General features: G+C 39.2%; 1 protein-coding gene across 1 annotated transcript in view; it reads right to left on the minus strand.

Moving 5' to 3' along the window:
• LOC138083517 (glycerophosphodiester phosphodiesterase domain-containing protein 4-like) overlaps positions 1-21,019 on the minus strand; it is a 130,532-nt gene that overhangs the window by 81,263 nt on the left and 28,250 nt on the right. The window contains 7 exon segments of the mRNA XM_068977377.1: positions 7,771-7,853; positions 8,213-8,358; positions 9,146-9,223; positions 10,268-10,361; positions 10,433-10,531; positions 15,356-15,415; positions 18,218-18,311. Of these exon segments, the coding sequence (XP_068833478.1) occupies positions 7,771-7,853; positions 8,213-8,358; positions 9,146-9,223; positions 10,268-10,361; positions 10,433-10,531; positions 15,356-15,415; positions 18,218-18,311 (654 nt within the window).

Consider the following 21,019-nt stretch of genomic DNA (forward strand, 5'->3'; position numbering starts at 1 on the left):
GTGGGCTGCTGCCTCTGGGGTCACACAGAGTCGGACACGACTGAAGTGACTTAGCAGCAGCAGCAGCAGCAGCATTTCATGGTATGGATATAACAGTTTGATCATTTACCTCTTGAACCTCCTGAAGAACAATGGGGTTGTGCAGATATTGCTCATTATGAATAAAGCTGCTATGAACATTAACATAAAGGTCTTTGTATGAACATCAAGTTTTTTCCCCCTCTGGAATAAATCTGCAGTAGTGTGATTTCTGGGTTATATGGTAAGTACATATTTGGTATTTTAAGAAAGTGCCAGACTTATCAGAGCAGTTATACCATTCTACATTTCTACCCATAACGTGTAAGTGATCCAGTTTATCCACCATCATTAGGAGATATCACTACTTGTTAAACTTAGCCATTCTGATAAGTGAGTAGTGAGAGAAGTTTTCATTTTCCTAGTATCTAATGAAGTTGAACATTTTCTCATGTGCCTATTTGCTATCTGTGTATCCTTTCAGGTAAAGTGACTGTTCATGAATTTTCTAACTGGGTTGTTTGGATTTTTTTTTTATCCTGCTGAGTTTGTTTCCTATATATTTTAGATACAAGCCTTTTGTCAGATACATATTTTACAAATATTGCCTCTTCATCTGATACTTTTTCTTTTTATCTTCCTCACAAGATCTTTCACAGAACAGAATTATTTTGAGATCCCTTTATGATTTTTTTTTTCATTTCACGGATAGTGCTTTTGGTATAAAGTCTAAGAACGCCATAATCAGTTTTCAGCTTTTGTACTTATTTCCCTTCTAGACCATGAGGATTAGGTTGAGGGTCACTTTTATTGTATCTGATGTCCAGTTGCTCTGGGACTCCATTGAAAAGGCTGTTTTTCTTCCAGTGTTTACCTTTTTTTTTTTCATTTATATTCATTGTGGTAAAATATATAAAACATAAAAGTTGCCATTTTAAGAGCATTTTAACTATTCAATTCAGTGGCACTGCTTGCATACACAATGTTATACAAATATCAATACTATCTATTTCTAAAACTTTCTATTACTGCAAACAGAAACTCTGTAACCACTAAGTAACACCCAGTCCTCCCACCCCCTTGTCCTGGTAATTTAGTTTACTTTCTGTCTCTACAAATTTGCCTACTGTAGATATTTCATACACACAGAGTTATACTGTGTGTATATTGTTTCGCCTTAGCATATTGTTTTCATCTTCGCTGATAACTCAGTTGGTAAAGAATCTGCATGCAATGAGGGAGTCCTGAGTTCAATCCCTGGGTCAGGAAGGTCCCCTAGAGAAGGGAAAGGCTACCCACTCAAGTATTCTGGCCTGGAAAACTCCATGGTTGCAAAGAGTTGGACACAACTGAGCGACTTTCACTTTCACATTGTTTTCAAGGTTCATCCATATTGTAACAACCCTGTTGTAGCAGACTTTATTCATTTTTATGGCTGAATAATATTTTGTTAAAATATATATATGTGAAAAAATATATACACACCATATTTTATTTATTAATTCACTTGCTGATAGATCCTTGGTTTGTTTCCAACTTTTGGTTCTTATTCACTCTGAAATTCAAGGTCATGATTTACCCTTGTATTTTCTTTTAAGAGTTTTATGCTTTTACCTCTTACATTTATATCACTGATCCATTTTGAGGTAACTTATATATATATATATATAGTGTGAGGCAGTGGTCAATGAATTGCCCTGTGTCTTTGTCAAAATCAAATGGCATCAAGAAAATGAAAGAAAACTCACAACAGAATGAAATTTTTGCAAATCACATGTCAAACATAGGAGACATTCTCTTTAGCTCATTAATTATCTAGAAGGGGACTTGTTTAGTTACCAAGTGTTTGGAGATTTTGTTAACTTTGTTATTCATTTCTAGTGTGATTCTGTTGTGGTCAGAGAACTCATTCTGTATGATTTCAGCACATTTAAATTTGTTGAGGGTTTTTTTTTGGGGGGGGGGGCAGGATACAGTCTATATTATATGACTTGCGGACACTGGGAAAGAACACGTCTTCTGCTGTTCCTGCACTGAGTGTTCTATCAGTGTCACGTAGATCCTGTTGGCTGATGGCATAGTTCAGCACCATCTTGTATCTTTAATAGCTTTGTTTAGTCTTTTTATCAATTACTAAAAGAAAGGTGTTGTTGTTCTCAACTATAGTTATAGGTTTATCTATTTCTCCTTTAGATTTGTTGGGTTTGCTTTATGTACATTGGAGCCCTATTCTTGGGTTCGTACACATTCAGAATTGTTATGCTGTCTTGATGAATTTACTGTTTCAAAGTCATTATGTAATGCCCCTTGTTTCTTCTGTTTTTCTTTGCTCTGAAGTTTACTTTGTCAAATATTAATATAACTACTCCATCTCTGACTTGTATATTTTTTCCATTCTTTTATTTTAATCTACCTATTTGTTGCTTTTCATTCACTAAGTCACGTACAACTCTTGGGCTACAGTCCATGGGGTCACAAAGAGTGAGACACAACTGAGTGACTAAGCACAGGGTGAGTCTTAGGTACTAACTTTGTTAGATACTTGTCTGGGTTTCCCTGGTGGCTCAGATGGTAAAGAATCTGCTGGGAATGTGGGAGACCTGGGTTTGATCCCTGGGTTGGGAAGATCCCCTGAAGAAGGGAACAGCTACTCATTCCAATATTCTGGCCTGCAGAATTCCATGGACTTCTCCATGGGGTCCCAAAGAGTTGGACACGGCTGAGCAACTTTCACTTACTTTGTCCAACTCTTTGCATCCCCATGGACTACAGCACACCAGGATTCCCTGACTTCACCATCTCCTGGAGTTTGCCAAAACTCATGTCCACCCAATGGTTGCTGTCCAACCATTTCATCCTCTGCCATTCCCTTTTCCTCCTGCCTTCTATCTTTCCCAGCATCAGGGTCTCTTCTAGTGAGTTGGCTCTTAGCATTATAATTCTCTGTTAGAGAAATTTTATGATAGATGCTTTAATTTTTTTTTAAGATAATAATTCCAACACCTCTTTCTTTTGCTGTTGACATATATTAATTACCCTTTCTTGCTCAAGTTGAGATTTTTGTAGGTTTTGGTATGATGAAAATTTTGGATCATATCCTGGCCATTAAGAATATTTGGAGATTCTGGTTCCTGTTGAAATTGCTTTTAACAGTTAGGTAACCTATTTTGGACTTCCCTGGTGGCTCAGATCGTGAAGCGTCTGTCTACAATGTGGGAGACCCAGGTTTGAGCCCTGGGTTGGGAAGATCCCCTGGAAAAGGAAATGGCAATCCACTCCAGTACTATTGCTTGGAAAATCCCATGGACAGAGGAGCCTGGTACACTACAGTCTATGGGGTCACAAAGAGTCAGGCACGACTGAGCAACTTCACTTTCAGATTTTGGTTCAAAATACATGTACTGGCTCATGTTCATAGGCTGTGGTTCAAATTACAATTTAGTTTTCAAAGAGGCTTTGCAGTGCTTCTCTGGTCTTTATGTACTACCCAGAGGTCAATCTAAAGCATGGATGGTATTCCAAACCAATGTTTAATTATTAAATTTTCTGCTCTGTGTGATTTCATGTGCATGTCACATGAAGATTTGCACAGGATTCTATATACAGGTTTTTAGACTTCCTTTCTCCAGTATGGTAGTGCCTCCAAAAATTAAATACAGAATTATTGTGTGATCCTGCAATTCCACTTTGGGATATATACTAAAAAGAACTGAAAGAAGGTTCTTTAAAAGATAGCTGTACATTCATGTTCATAGGACCCTTATTCAAAATAGCCAAGAGGTGGAAGAAAACCAAATGTTTTTGGCAAATAAATGGATAAGCAAAATGTGGCATATATATACATTAGAATATTATTCATTCTGAAAAAGGATGGAAATTCTGTTGCATGCCACAACATGGATGAACCTTGAGGACATTATGCTAAATTAAATAAAAGTCACAAAAAGATAAATACTGTATGATTCCACCTATATGTCATATCTAAGATAGTCAAATTCATAGAAACAAAAAGCAGAATGGTGGTTATCCAGGACTGAAGAAGAAGGAAAAGGAAATTGTTTAATGGGTACAGGATTTCAGATCTGCAAGACAAAAAAGTTCCAGAGGTTTGTTTTGCAGCAATGTGTATATACTTAACATTACTGAACTGGATACTTAAAGACATTTATGATGGTCAATTTTATATGCTTTTTAACAGAATGTTTTAAAAGGGAGGAAATTCTGTCATCCCTTTACAGTATAGATGAATTTGTCATTTGGCAAAGTGAAATGGGGCTTCCCTGTTAGCTCAGCTGGAAAAGAATCTGCTTGCAATGTGGGAGACCTGGGTTCAATCTCTGGGTTGGGAAGACCCCCTGGAGAAGGGAAAGGCTACCCACTCCAGTATTCTGGCCTGTAGAAGTCTATGGACTGTATAGTCCATGGAGTCACAAAGAGTCGGAGATGACTGAGTGACTTTCACTTTCATCCCTTTGGGCTTCCAAGCTGGTTCAGCTGGTAAAGAATCCACCTGCAATGCGGGAAACCTGGGTTTGATCCCTGGGTTGGGAAGATTCCCCTAGAGAAGAGAAAGGCCACCACTCCAGTATTCTGGCCTAGAGAATTCCATGGACTGTATAGCCATGGAGTTGCAAAAAGTTGGAGATGACTGAGCGACTTTCATTTCACCCACTTTCAAAGTGAAAGGAGTCAGACATAAAATAATATTGAACAATTATACTTATATGAGGTAACTAAAATAGTTAAATTTATAGAGAAAAATAGGATACTGGTTGTCAGGGTTTGGGTGGGAGGAGATGAAGGAGCTATTATTGAACAGGTACAGAGTTTCAGCCTGAGAGGATGAAAAGTTGTAGAGACGGATGGTGGTGACGGTAGCAAAACAGGTGACCATACTGCATGCCATTAAACTGTGCACTGAAAAGTAGATTGGGCTTCTCCACTGGCTCAGCCATAAGAATCTGCCTGCAAAGGTAGAGATGTGGGTTTGATCCCTGGGTCAGGAAGATACCCTAGAGAAGGAAACGGCAATCAACTCCAGAATTCTTGCCTGGGAAATCTCATGGACAGAGGAGCCTGGTGGGCTACAGTCCATGGGGTCACAAAAGCGTCAGACATGACTTAGTGAGTAAACAATGAAAAGAGTAGAGAAATGTATATGTATGCCAGATTCACCTGAAACTAACACCACACTGCAAATCAACTATGAGTGCTAAGTCATTTCAGACATGTCGGACTCTTTGCAACCCTACGGACTGTAGCCTGCCAACCTCCTCTGTCCATGGAATTCTCTAGCCAAGAACACTGGAGTGGGTTGCCATACCCTTCTCCAGGGTGTCTTCCCAACTCAGGGATTGAACCCAAATCTTTTAAGTCTCCTGCATTGGCAGGTGGGTTCTTTACCACTAGCACCACCTGGGAAGCCCAACCACACTCCAATTAAAAAAAAAAATTGATGGTTAACATGGTAAGTTTTATGCTAAATATATTTTACCAGAAAAAAATCACTTTCTCTAGAAAACGTCTCTCAGTAATCCTCCCTCTACTTTTCAGTGGGCAGAGACCAGAGAGGAGTACCACCGCTGACATAAGGGCAGAAGTCATCACAGGGATCTACTCATACCCTTCAGGGCCACAGCCTCAAGCTGTGAGAAAGAGGGGAGTGCTTTTCTGTGGTGTTGCCCTGAGTGAGACTGGTATGGTCAAAACATTTATGGCCTGCTGGGTGATCCTAATGCCAATTCTCTGGCTAGAAAAAGCAGATTTTTGTGGGGCTTTTTTTTTCCCCCTCTGCAGATGTAGGTGTTTCTGTACAGGTCTCTTCAGAGGTCATGTCAGGATATATGAGGGAAAAAACAAAAATAACCAACAGGTTATTTGCTTTAATACTAGGAAGTTCCTTCACTCTTATGAACCCAGCCAGTCCACCTTCATCTCTTCACCTTTCAGAGTCTTCTGTCAGAAGTTTTGTGAATTTTTTCCAGTTTTTAATTTTTTTCATGTGTTTGTAAATCTTGGAAAGAATAGGGTAGAATATGTAGAAGTTCTAATAGCTGCTACTTGTGCATTTCCACAGTCCTGTTTTCCTCTTTTATTAGTTAACAGCTTTTTACTACTTAGTAATTCTTGATATTACATTTTCCTGTTTTAGGTACTTCTGTGGTATTCCTGTTCTGGCTAGAATGAGTGATATGCAATTTTTATTAATGATGAAGTATAAACTATGACCATCAATATGGATGATGGAGGTATGTAGAAATAGACTTCGGAAATGAAGACATCAACGCACAGAGAAACTAAAGGGTTGACAGGATCATCTACACTGAAGTTGAAGTCACAAGACAAGAGAGAAAGTCCATGTGCCAGGAGCTCATTGTCTCAGCACCATGACCACATTAGGTCATGACCATGAGGCACTTGCACCAATGAACCTAGAAGCTCTGAAAGAACGTCCAGTTTCAATCTGATTCAGATAGTTTGCATGGAACAGCTGGGTAACATCACTGTTAGGTAATGTCAAGAACACAAGTCTGGGGTCAGGGAATCTAGTTCTAATTCTGGCTTTATCATGTACATTCTAGCCTTACGTCCTCAGCAATACATTTCTCTTCTTTGAATTCACAGTTCTTCACTGTGAAATAGGATGTTCATTTCTTTCCTGTTTGCCTCACAGAAGGCTGGGAAGGGAGTAGTACATGCCACATTCTCTAATATAACCATCCGACGGTTCGTCTCTACTTTCGGCTGCCCAAGGACATACATTCTACAGAAAAGCATGTGTTTTTTGTCCTCATTCCTGCTATGATCCAACTCTTCCTTTGTTGTCCCTTGGACATTGCTAGAACCTACTGCCCAAATCCATGATGATTCTCCCTCACACATTCTCAGACAAGTCCTTCTAAAACAATAAGCTAATCTGTTCTCTAAAACCTACCATAGCTGCCAAGTACACATTTAGGGATCTCTGTGATCCAGTCTCAGTAACCCTTGCAGCCATACCTTCCCCTTCACATAGGCCCCTCACGTCCCTAAAGTGGACTGCTCTTGGCATCCATACAGACCAGCTCACGGATCTACAAACTTGCTATTCCTCCTTTGGATGCCTTTGACTAAGCTGTTGCCTCTGCCCAGAATATTCTCATTCTCCATCTCTGCTTGGGAAAATACTATTTTTCCTTCAAGGCTCAACCCAAACACTGTTCTGAGCACACAGATCATTTTTCACAAAAGAGGTGGCCTCTTCCTCCTCCACTGAGGTTCCATTGCATTTGCCTTACTCTTCTCTGCAAGGCACTCACTCACCACAAATGGTCCTATACTGTGTTTATTTGTAAACATGCCATGTCTCCTTCACTGCCTGCAAACAGCTCTTAGGCATGACTCTGTCTCACTCATCTGCCTCTCACTCAGAAGAAGGATATAGTAGGAATACAGGCAATGCCCAGGAAATGTTAGTTAAATAGATTGCTAAGGTAGGGCATAGAGATAAGCTCCAAGCATGTTTGCAGGGAGGCCAGATTTGAGCTATGTGTGGAGACTATATAGAGTGTGTGATTTATAAGCCTGTGGTTGAGAATGTAGAGATGCAGATATGTGGTTTGTAAAGGAGAAGTGATCCATGTATTGTGTTATGTGCAGATGTGCCAGGTGAATAAGGGAGAAACTCCCAGGGCTTGCCCTCTCTACAGCTTGGGCCAGGCTGGAGTCATCCACTGGTCTTTTCTCCTCCCACCCTGGTCCCTTCTTTCCTACCTTATATGTACATCACTCTCCAGTCCATGGGCCCCATATTCAACAGCCTTCTCAAAGGACATGATGGTATTCTCAGGCCCCAGCTGTGGAAGAAAAGGACATCAGGCCTTTAATCTCACAGTCTTTTTGCTGACATCCCTTTTAGGGTAGGGAGGGGGCCCAGTAAGAAAGGACTTTAGGAAGAGAGTTTGGCTCCCTTGGCTCTTTGTTCAAATTTGATTTGGAGACTCTGCTCCTCTGAGGCAAAGTCACTGAGGCACAATAAAGAGAAATGTACAGAGAATTAGGTGACCTGGGTTCAAGTCCAATCTCTACGTTTAACTCTTTATTCTTGTCATCTCAAGTCAACTCCTTTACTTTTCCAGGGAGTTCCAAGGATCTGATGCGCCCTCCATACCCATGCACACCTTTACTCACCAACATCCATCATGCTCAGACCTACCATGGGTGCACCTCTATGTCCGAAGAAGTTTGGCTTGGGCCCTAATTTATCCTTCTCCTGAAGGCAGGGAGAATAAATCCCAAATGGCACCACATAGAGACACAAAAGTATAAGAACAAAGGGCAACGCAACAGCCACTTGTAAAGCTGAAAAAGTTGGAAGAAGAAAGTGACAAAAAAGAAAAGAAAAATGGAGAACCATCCCAAGCAAGTAACTATCCTCAAAAGAACAGCAAGTAAATACTTAGTACATGGGTTCACTGCATCTATAGACTCACTGATTTACTGTCAATTTCTGTCACATCCCCATATTCTTTCAGTGATTTGAAAGTGAAAAAAAGTGTTATCCAAATAAAAGTTTATTATTGTCAAAATTATTATAAATGCAAATTTACAAGGGAATGAATTGCACAAGAGGTGGGAAGGACAGGGAATGTTAAGGAATAACTTCTAAGAAGGAGGAGGAGTTTGGTTGGTTCTGAGAAAGCCCTCAGACCCTTAAAGGTCAGCCTAAAATACCCCGTGTTGAAGACAGGGAGTGATAGTGGAAGAAACACTAGTTGAAAGAAATCCACATTCAAAGCCAGAATTTACTATTTTCTAATTTTGTAACTCAGGCATGTTGTTTAACTTCTATTGGGTCTTTATTTTCTTCATTCTGAATAATGGCGCTATTTTGCTACTAACATCGATCTCATATAACTGATATGACAGTGTTGACTTGTCACAGATCCTCAGTAAATAATAGATACTTCTCTCTTTCCACGCCTCTTTGAGACACACACACATACAGCCTGACCATAATACCTGTTATCACTGGCCATTCCTCAACACTTACTATTTTAGAGGATTTTTACTCTGAGGATTTTACCCATTTGAACATTTAAAAATTACCACCTATGTTACTTTCAAATTTAGATCTGCCAGCTCTAACCTCTCAATTTTGTGTGCATGTTACACCTCTTGTTTCTTTTTCTTTCAATACTTGTAATCTGGAATCTTCTCATTCTAGCTAAAATTCAGGAAATGAAAAAGAAAAGAATTCATTATTGTCCCCTTTAAGTTCTTGCTCCCAAAAAAATTTCCTAAAATTCACTGGCCACGTACACATACCCACATGTACGAACACTCAACGTCAGCACTATCAGTTGAGTTTTTCTCTTTCCTGCATTCTGGCACAACTCAGGAAACAAGCACTTCCTATCTAACCATCAGTAAAAAAGAGAGACAGAAAGCCCTCCTAGTTTCTCAGTAAGGGCGCTGAGAGATAACTCCATTCTCAGAATAGTTTCACATGCAGCTCTGATTCTTTGTTTCCATGATATGAAGGCAAAGAATGGAGAGGAAACAGTGGCAGAGGGAGACATTTCTGCTTCTGTGGAAGTCCTCAGATGTGACAGGAACTCACCAGGGGCTGCTTTCAAGAACCAAGATGTATCCAGGGGATATCTTTACCTGGGTCTTTTTTTTTAATATAAATTTATTTATTTTAATTGGAGGTTAATTACTTTACAATATTGTATTGGTTTTGCCATACATCAACATGAATCTGCCACAGGTATACACGTGTTCCCCATCCTGAACCCCCCTCCCTCCTCCCTGCCCGTACCATCCCTCTGGGTCATCTCAGTGCACCAGCCCCAAGCATCCAGTATCATGCATCAAACCTCGTTCTTAAGTTGAAAATAGTAGTATTGGAATACAACCTAAAAGAACTATGACTTGTACCATCACTGTTCAAAACAAATTAAAATACCGTTCCTAAAACTACTCCAATTTATTCCCAGGCCGTCAATCTGTAATAACAGAGAGAAAATTCTCATTTTTCTAGAAGGAGAATCCTTCTTTAGGACAGGGTATGTTTGATCAAAGAAATGCTATGACAGTCCGTGTAGGGTTGTGAGTTTGACCAGAAGGAGCATGCCTAAGTAACAAGCTAAATGAATTTCTAAAAGCTACAGTGCTGGCTATCTACCAAGCTTGTTTGGTTGAGTGAAGTACACTAGCTAAAGCCAGGGCTGGAAGAATCAGGAAAGGTTCCACCCACAGGACATACCTTCTCCTTCCAAATGAATCAAGTAGATAGCCACAGGCCACGAATGCAAAATCATCACAGATATGCTGCTCAGGTGTATGTAGGGAGAAAAGATCTGGGAGAAAATTCAAAAGTCAGCCTAAACACATCTGGACAGACAGGGCTACAACTAAGGATGGTGCTTACCTGCAGTGACAGCCCAATGGTGAGCCACCTATCTTTCCAGTAAGTTAATAAAATCCATAACAAAAGTGAGCAAAACAGAATCGTTATCAGAATCAGGATCTGGGGAAATAAAAAGAACACCTTGACTTCTAAGCACTAAACTTGGATCAGAACTGTCCTTGGGAAACATATGTACTCACAATTTCAGGGACCTCATTACCTCATCTTTTTAATCTAACCATTCTTTAACAGTGAAGTGAAGTCGCTCAGTCATGTCTGACTCTTTGCAATCCCATGGACTGTAGCCTATGAGGCTCCTCCGTCCATGGGATTTTCCAGACAAGAGTACTGGAGTGGGTTGCCAGTACATGGATCTAATAATTTACCTTCCTTGCTGCTCTATGCAGCATGGCTGGGAAAAAAAAAAAAAAAAAACCCTACACAGCTATGTGGTCTGATTCTTTTACTGATTTATTATCTCCATATCTGCTTGGCCCTCAACATTGCATGGCAGGTCTCATTCAGTTTCAAAAATAAGCATTACAAATATTCACTGCTTTAAAAAAAAAGAAATGACTCAATACAATCTCAAGTAAACAGTATTTTGTTCAATATATGTTTTCCCCAAATAGACTATAAGTTTCATGAGGTCAAGGATGATATTTGTTTATGATTATATATTTGCTGTCTTTAGAATGTCTGACACAGTAAATTTTCTATAAATATTTGGTGAACAGATGAAAAACCTGCCGGCCAGAAAAATATATTTAGCCATAGGTAAACACTGAGACCAGGAAGATATAATTTTAACTTCTTCCCTTCAAATAGAGAGTTCTCTATATCTGTGTAGCTCCTAGACAGTGCTTGGGTTTCCTTCCTTCCATAATTCGGTATCTTAAGTAACTCACAAAATAATTCTAGGACTTGCTGCCTTCAATGGTTAATTTTTCAAACACTGAAGGAAGACATATTTCAACTTAACAAACTCTTCAGGAGAATAAAGAGGGAATTTTCTCTAACTTGTTTTTTGAAGCCAGCAAAAGCACTGATACTCAAACTCAATAGGGGCATTGCAGGAAACAAAAACTACAGTCCAAACTCTTCTTTATATAGATCCACATAGACGTGAAAATCTTAAATAACTTATCAGAAAAAAAAAAATGCGTCACAATGCAAACTTTAATAGACAAATCAGACTTACATGAATCTCATGTGATTCTGTGATCTTACTCAATACGAAGCTTTACTAATGATTTAAGGCATTAAGCAACTTAGCACGCATACACGCACACACGCAAGGTACAGATAAAACAGTTCTCCTTGGAGAAATCTGTGAAATGTAGGTACTCACATAAAGGTCTTTCCTCTCTTATATTAGGATACATTCTGGTCTGGGACTTAAAATGTGAGGTGTGTTTTGAGCAAAGCATGTGGAAACATTTCTCCACGGAAGGAATCTTTGAGTTATGGTGGATCCTTTTCCCATATATTCTGTTAACTATACAACTCCAGCCAGCCATGCCTCCCACTTACAAAGCTATAAACTCCAGGTTTATTTATTGCAAGCAACCTAGATACAACAGGTTAGAATCCTGTTGTATAGAAATTTTCATAGATAAGGACTCTCCATTGTATTTTGGCTAATAAATATCTTTAGTACATTTATTAGGAGGTTGGGTTATAGCTATCTATAAAGAGTTTTGATTGATATCATTCATTGCTTTCTGAACATGCCTAGGCAGAAGGGAATACACTATTAGGCCTGGTACTAATCCTTTCCTCTCAGATTTCTTCTTCTTCTTTTTTTTTTTTTTGGTTTAGTTATGTGATTGCTTTTTTATTTATTTATTTTAATTGGAGGTAATTACTTTATAATAGTGTCGTGGTTTTGCCATATATCATCATGAATCAGCCATGGGTGTACATGTGCCCCACTATCCTGAAACCCCCTCCCACCCCACTCCTGACCCCATCCAATACTGGAAATAGAACTGCTATACAACTCAGCAATCCCACCAGTATGCATACACACCAAGGAAACCAGAACTGAAAGAGACACATGTACCCCAGTGTTTATCGCAGCACTGTTTACAATAGCTAGGACATGGAAGCAACCTAGATGCCCATAGGCAGATGAATAGATAAGGAAGTTGTACATATACACAATGGAATATTACTCAGCTATAAAAAAGAACATATTTGAGTCAGTTCTAATGGGGTGAATGAAACTGGAGCCTATTATACAGAGTAAAAGTAAGCCAGAAACAGAAACAGCAATGCAGTGTACTAAAGCATATATATGGAATTTAGAAAGACAGTAACGATGACCCTATATGCAAGACAGCAAAAGAGACACAGATGTAAAGAACAGACTTTTGGACTATGTAGGAGAAGTAAGGGTGAGACAATAAGGAACAACCCAGGTTTACTCTTTTCACACCGAAATTCCAAGCCCTAAAGAACTCCCCTGGCAGGAAGATTTAAAGGTCACAGGTTTAAAGGCCTAACCAAATTAATTATCTAACAAGGGTATTTCAACTCCTCTCATATCCGGTTTTACCACTTTTCACTGGCTATGGATTCATAACAGCAATTAGATCGCACAATACCTCAAGAGATGAAGGCGTTTTAACAAAACCCTGTAGAAAATGTGTCAGAATGAATTCAAAGGATGCTAGCCAAGGAGGGGGAAAATGTAATATTAAGGATGCTAGACAAGGAGAAAATAAAGTAATATTAAATCAGCCTGGATATATTGATATGTGTGCATTTTTCAAAGATTCTGAAGTTAATATACCAGCATTTAGGTATTATGCCTCCAGTATTCTTGCCTAAAGAATCCCGAGGACAGAGGAGCCTGGTGGGCTGCTGTCCATAGGGTTGCACAGACTTGGACATGACTGAAGCAACTTAGCATGCATGCATGCATTGGAGAAGGAAATGGCAACCCACTCCAGTATTCTTGCCTGGGGAATCCCAGGGACAGAGGAGCCTGGTGGGCTGCCATCTATGGGGTCGCACAGAGTTGGACACGACCGAACTGACTTAGCAGCAGCAGGTAATATGCATCTCAAAAAGGTTCTAATTGCTTGGTTGTCTGAAACCTTGGCTCAATAGTAGCCCATGCTTTATAAAATTAGGATGCCAGCAATTTCTTGGTGTAATGTGGAAGAAAAAATCCAATGATTTATTTAGAAAAGGTTACTGGAATGATATTAATATCACCTGTGATAAGCTAACCTGCTTCATATTGGTCTCTATGGGAGGTTTCAGAAGACACTGAGAAACACAATGGTGAGGAAAGTGTCAGCATTCTTGAAAAGCACTGTAGTGGCCATGCTTTATGCCTGGATAAAGGTGAGAGGTGCTGCTACAGAAACGGGCTTCCTGAGTTCAAAGGCAATGATGAGATTCTGCTTTGGCAGAGGCCAAGTAGCAGCGCTCACTGCCAGAGGCAAGATAAGCATGGTTTCTGTAATAGACACAAGCCTGGAATGGTAATCAGAATGGTTTAACCCACAGGGACCCTTGGTAGTGACAAACTGCTCTTGGTGTCCCAACTCCAAAACCTGTGGGAATCTCAGTAAGGCCTATATGTTCAGTCTTCAATTTCTTGTTTCCTTGTATGATCCTATGACTTTAATTTCCGTTCATCCTAATTCTTAAGTTTATATTTTCAGCTCATACTTTCCTTTTGAGTAAAAGGAAATTTAAGGCAAACACTCAACAGTTTGACATGTTCCGTGATTTGAGAAAACACAAAGTATGTTATCAAAACCATGCCTGAAAAAGTCTATAAATAGCAAGAGGATCTGCTGGAGATGCTCAAGCCCATGGCAGAACTAGATAAGGGAGGAAATGTTGGAAATGAGCTGCATGTCTTCAGATGTTGGGTGAGTGATGCCTGCTTCTTCATACCAGATATGGATCATTTGTTACTGCTAGTATAATTTTATTTTTTATTTATTTTTTTAAAGTTTTATCAGAATATAGTTGCTTCACAATGTTGTGTTAGTTTCTGCCATACACCAAATTGAATCAGCTGTCTATAGATATACATCCCCTCCTTTTTGGATTTCTTTCCCATTTAGGTTGCAACAGAGCAATAATTAGAGTTCCCTGGGCTATATGGTAGGTTCTCATTAGTTATCTAACTTATATATATAGTTATTAATAGTGTATATATGTCAATCCCAAGCTCCTAACTCATTCTACCCACTTCCCTTCTAGTGTAATTTTAAATGGTTCCAAACTAAGGGATAGTCAAAGGAACTCAACAAAGAAATTTCAGGGAGTATAGGAAGACAAGTATTGAGTGTACCAAGAGAGTTGCAGTCAAGGTTCTTAGTGGTAAGGTGTTTGGAAATACACAAGGGAAAACCCACAGGATTAAGAGCCAAAAACTGCATCTACTTGGTCCTGATGAAACTAACCCCTCCTTGTGGGACTGTGTTCTTTCACCCTATTTCTCCTTCCCCTGATCCATACACTGGAATAAAGGTAAAAGACAATCATACTCTTTCCATCACTGCAGGTTCCCAGGCCTGGGTCATGTGAAACAGGGGAAGGGAAAAGTCTCATAAAGTTGGAGTTCAGTCTACTACAATGAATTGAAATTCTTAATGACTGAAATGAGAAAGTTCTTGTGACTTTAAAGGACTGGGAAAATAATGGAGCTTGCCCAAGATTTTATGGGGATAGAGAGAACAGAGTCACAGAGTGAGTTTTAACATGGAGTAGTGGGAAAAAATTAAGTTTGGGTTCAGTTTGTTTGGTAAGCCAGTTTCATCTGTTGGAAACAGAATTATTTTAGTTGAAACAGTGTAACCAGATTGCTTTTTTCTAAGGGAGGCAAAGAAAGGGGAAGCTCTGCATTAACCCTTAGTCCCAAAGAGGCACATGCAGTCCTGATCTCAGTCTCCTATGAAGATTCAAATGTCTTACCTTATGATACCAGTGCAGGTATAGTTGATTTTTTTCCCAACACAACAAAAATCCAAGTACCTGAAAAAATAAGAAAGAAGAGATTATTTTGAAATCACCAAGAGGCTACCTGAAACACCGTTCTGAACTCAAAATTCCTTACACAGTCTGGCATTATCTTCACTTCTTGCTACACCTGCTCTATTCAGCATCTAAGAGATTGCCACACTCTCCCTCTGCCTAAATAGCTCTCCCTCGCCATGCTACTGACCCTTCAAACACAGTTCACATGTCACCTCCTAGTTGTAACTTTCACCAGCAACCCAGAGAGAATTTATTGTTATCTTCTCTGGGATTCTGTAACAATCAGTACATTGATATCCTTTCTGAGTTCCTACAATTTTTTCTTCCCTGTGATGGAATTTATTCGTGGTATTACATAGAGACACTACTGAGGGAACAGAGGTCAGGGGCCAGCCCTTCCAAGGGTCATGTAAAATTTCTTTTTTGGGACTTCCTTGGTGGTCCAGTGGTTTAGAATCTGCCTTGTTATGCAGGGGTTTGATCCCTAGTAGGGGAACTAAGATCCCACACACAGAGAAACAACTTAGCCCACATATCACAGCTAGAGAGTTCATGCACCTCCATGAAAGATCCTGAATGATGCAACCAAGACCCAAAGGCAGCCAAATAAATACATAATTTTTAAAAGCTTTTTTGTTACAACTGTTAAGCACTGTTGTTAACATTGGTATTAGTCAATAAATCTAGATTAGATTTGAATCTAAATCTAAGTAATCACCAAGTCAGTGTGGAGATGCAGATTGAAAACTGGAGTCTTCAGATGCTTAGGATATCGAGAATTTGACTGTATAAGGCATTCACCTTTTTTTTCAAAATAATTTTATGGATATGATTTTATTTGTACTTTGGTGGTGGTGGTTTAGTCACTAAGTCATGCCTGATTCTTGAGATCTCATGGACTGTAGCCCATCAGGCTTCTCTGTCTATTCCATGCAGGAATACTGGAGTGGGTTTGCCATTTCTTTCTCTAGCAGATATTTCCAACCCAGAGATCAAAGCTGGGTCTCCTGCATTGCAGGAGGATTCTTTACCAATTAAGCAACCAGGTCATTTACTTGTACTTAACCGAGCCTTATAAAATGTCATTTTATTAACTATTTCATTTGAAAGAAATAATTCTCATCTGAGAGAAAAAACTAAGGCTCAGAATAGTTATATGACTCGGTCAAGGTTACAAAATAACTTAAAGCAGAAATCGAATTCAGGTCTCCTCCATTGCTGCTACTGTATCCAAAAAGAGGCAGCCTAGTGTACAAGGTTGTTTAAAAAAAAAAAAAAAACATGGCTTATTGGACACTGGAAGTCCATCTTAGAAGTTACCTAAACCATTTTATTTTGATTATGTATGAGTGCAGTACAATTCAGTGGCCAGATTCTTGCCCCAAACACATCATTCATCTGCATTTTCCTCATTAAAAGTAAAAGTTTCTAACTATTTCTCTCTACAGACAGCCTCCATGCAATGACTTTCAGAATGATAATACTAACTAGAAATCTGATTTATACCATGTGTCTTAGCATACTTTTCAGGATTTCTAAAATCTATCACAAGCCTATTGTTTTAGTCATATACTGCATTTTTCTTCAATATCCTCTACATGCTAACAGTACGATTCTTCCCTTTTATCTAGTCAAATCCCATATATCTCTATCTCTGTCTTGCTGACTCTGTCATGAAATTCCCATGATCTGGACTTTCTTCCCCACTCCCACAAACACATGTCTAAATCCAATATCCTTTCAAGATGCCTCTCCGGTGCCACGTCTTCCTAGAAGCATCACTTAATCCTCTTGACGAACCCAGGCAGAACTTTTTTAGGTCTCTCTAATGACAATTATAATGCTCTGTCTGTGTTGGTTATTTTTGTCTATGACTTACTTCCCTACTAGATTCTAAACTCATTGAATTAAGGAGCACTGTAACTTTCCCATACCTCTCTATTTGAGGCGCCCTGTATGAAAACAAAAACTACACCTCTTTGTTCTCTATAGCCTCAGTACTTATCACTCATATAATGATTAATACATTTTGCTGAAATAATTATTTATGCAAATGCAACTGATTTGGGGGTTGGGTTCTTTACTATCAGACAGGCAATCAGTGGGGACAAGGAATCATGAAATCAGAGCAAGATACTTATGTCCTATTCTCAAGTGGGCACTGAAAAATTCCAGTAACCTAAAAGTTAGTCTTCTTTCCACTTCTGCAGGCTCCTCTGCTGCCTGGCCTCAATTTTTTCATACTACGTGACACTACTATGTCCAGTGTGAATTTCTCACACTACATGACACTACTATGTCCGGAAACAGGCCGTGTCTCTATTTCATTAAGATATTTGCTAAAATGTACTTGGCACCTGACCAGGGGACTAGCTTTTGCACAGGACTAATAAACAGGTGTAGCACACCAGATAATTTGTAAGCCACAGAAAGACTGATTCTCGCGAGACAGGCTATGAATTGAGTAGATCGATGTGCAGAAGTACCACCATGTGAAGGTATGAACATCTAAAATGAAAATACTATGTGAGCCAGAAAATAAGCCATGAAACAAAGGCAGAGAAAAAGGATGCTCTGCCACCCTTACAAAGGGTCAAAGTGGAAAGACACACCCTCTCCCAGCCCAAGTCTATTCCACACATCTATCCTTCCTCCCTAATATTCAAGGAGCTGATGCAAATCTGAACTCTGCCAGGAGCAATCTTACGGCTCTCAGCACCAACTGGGAACCATACTACTGACAGAGCATTTCATGAGGCTACTCAGGAAGGGAGTGGGAAAATGGGAAACATTACTCACCAGTAGCAATGTTGTATAGGCAGCCAGGATCCCAAGGAAACTCAGCAAGACAATGGACCAAAAAAACCAGACTCCTGTACCTAGGAAAACAACCCTGCAAAAATGTATTTCAATTTCTAAAACATAGAAGTTAGTAGTATCTCCGTCAAAGATATGGTATAAGATTGGACTAAATGAGGCATAAGAAAACAGGGGGATAAGAAGAGGAGCAATTTGGGAACAGATGTGTGAAGATCTTTGGGGATATTTAGTTGAGAAGTTTTAATTTTGTTCGTAGACCATCAGGCACATTAATGGGGTTCTATATGAGTTCTATGGTTTTTAAATTTATTTAGAATACATACTCAAAAATTACATACTTTTAAAAAAAAATAGAAATTGTGGAATGTCAAAACAGGAAAAGCCATCTGTAAGTTTGCTGCTGTCATATAGTTAATACTATCCATTTCAGCAAGTTTCTTATCCATATATGTTTTCTTATATAACAGCAAGTCACTATATTAATATCTACATTCGGTGTAAGAGTTTGGACCCCTTAAAAACAGTTCTGGTCTTTTTTGTTCCTAAAGTAGTTTATGAGACACAACTGCTAATACATTAATTTGTTAAGTTAAACAATATTATAATTAGTCTAGGTATTATATGCCACAGAATTTAGACTCTTCATTTCAAGATAACAGAAATTATTTCCCCTCCATATGAGACCTAGAGAAATTATATTTTAATGATACAAAATATAGATTACTGAACATATAACTACATTCAATATAAGAAAAATTTCTCTTTGGTCAGGGTTGAGAAGGGACACCAAGAGAAAGAAATAAACAAGCAGCTATCCTAGGCAAGACTGATCCCAGATCGAGACACTCAGAAGAGTACTCTGTAAAACGTGATCTCACAGCCAGGAATCAGAAAATGTGTAAGTAATGTTAACAAATTAATCTGTTTGTGTGCTTAGTTGCTCATTTGTGTCCAATTCTTTGCAACTGTAGCCTGCCAGGCTCCTTTGTCCATGGGGATTCTTAAGGCAAGAATACTAGAGTGGGTTGCCATGCCCTCCTCCAGGGGATCTCCCCAAACCAGGGATCAAACCCAGGTGTCCTGCATTGCAGGTGGATTCTTTACCATCTGAACCACCAGGGAGGCCCATGAATACTGAAGTGGGTAGCCTATCCCTTCTCCAGGGGATCTTCCCAACCCAGGAATTGAACTAGGGTCTCCTGCATTGCAGGCAGATTCTTCATCAGCTGAGATAACAGGAAAGCCCAATAAATCAACCTAATAAAGTCAACTAATACAATAACTTGCAGAAAAATATAATTAAGAGAACAATTAGAAAAGAACCATAAAAAATATATTCAAGATCTCCACAGAGTTAAATGACTCATATCCATGTAACAAGAATAGAATATTTAAATGCAAGCAGAGTAATGATCAAATAACGAAATAAAGGGAAAAAACATGCAGGATAGACATAAAGTGTTAGTCATTCAGTCATGTCTGACTCTCTGACCCCATGGACTGGAGCTCCTCTGTCTATGGAATTCTCTAGTCAAGAATACTAGAGTGGGTTGCCATTTCCTTCTCCAGGGGATCTTCTCAATCCAGGGATTGAACCCGTGTCTCCTGCATTGCAGGCAAATTCTTTACCATCTGAGCCACCAGGGAATCCCCATAAGCAGTCTAAATGTAGCCAAAGAATTTATTAAATGGCTTATGCAAGTAGTGTTATTGACTTTACTTTCAGGTGAGAAAGAAAAGTTAATTTTAGCCTTTAATTGTGCCTCTATCTTTTCAAATCATTTCTCTAGTCACATTAGATTTTTTTCCCTCTTTATCAACATAATGGTCTTCTTTTCTATGTTCACTCACATGTAAATATTCAAAATTAGTAGAGTTCCAAATTCTCCCACCAAACTCAGGAGAAGTTCCCACCCACAGACTGAGTATTTCTGGCAAAGGAAGAACTGTGATATTTTTCTCTCTTTTTCTCTCCCCTTCTTCTACTTTAGGTGATGGTGGTGGGATAACACAAGGGAGTGAGAAGAATTAGAATAGTTTGCTTGGGTGACTGTTTATACACATCAGAGGGAATTGAAAAAGCAACTGGGATTATACAGTTACTCAAGACTATACACTAGTATGAGTATGACATATATATGCAAAGGTATGACAAACCTAGACAATGTGTTGAAAATCAGAGACATCACTCTGCCAACAAACGTCTATATAGTCAAGGCTATGTTCTTCCCAGTGGTCACATACAGTTGTGAGAGCTAGACTATGAGGAAGGCAGAACACCAAAGAATTGAGGCCTTCAAACTGTGGTGCTGGAGAAGACTCCTGAGAGTCCCTTGGACAGCGAGGAGATCAAACCAGTCAGTCTTAAAGGAAATCAACTCTGAATATTCATTGGAAAGACTGATGCTGAAGCTGAAGCTCCAGTATTTTGGTCACCTGATGTGAAAAGCTGACTTACTAGTAAAGTCCCTGATGCTGGGAAACATTGAGGGCAGAAGGACAAGACAGCATTAGAGGATGAGATGGCTGGATGGCATCATCAATGCAATGGATGTGAACTTGGGAAAACTCCAGGAGATGGAGAAGGACAGGGAGGCCTGACGTGCTGCAGTCCATGGGGCCCCAAAGAGTTGGACACAACTGGGTGGCTGAACAACAACAACAACAACAACAACAACAACTTAATACATAAAGTAACTAGAGAAAGAACAAGAAAATTTCAGTAATTTCCTTTTACTGAAATTAGCAAAAGGAAAGAAATCATAAAGATCATAATAGAAA

This window comes from Capricornis sumatraensis, chromosome 8 (assembly GCF_032405125.1).
Source record: "Capricornis sumatraensis isolate serow.1 chromosome 8, serow.2, whole genome shotgun sequence".
NCBI lineage: Eukaryota > Metazoa > Chordata > Mammalia > Artiodactyla > Bovidae > Capricornis > Capricornis sumatraensis.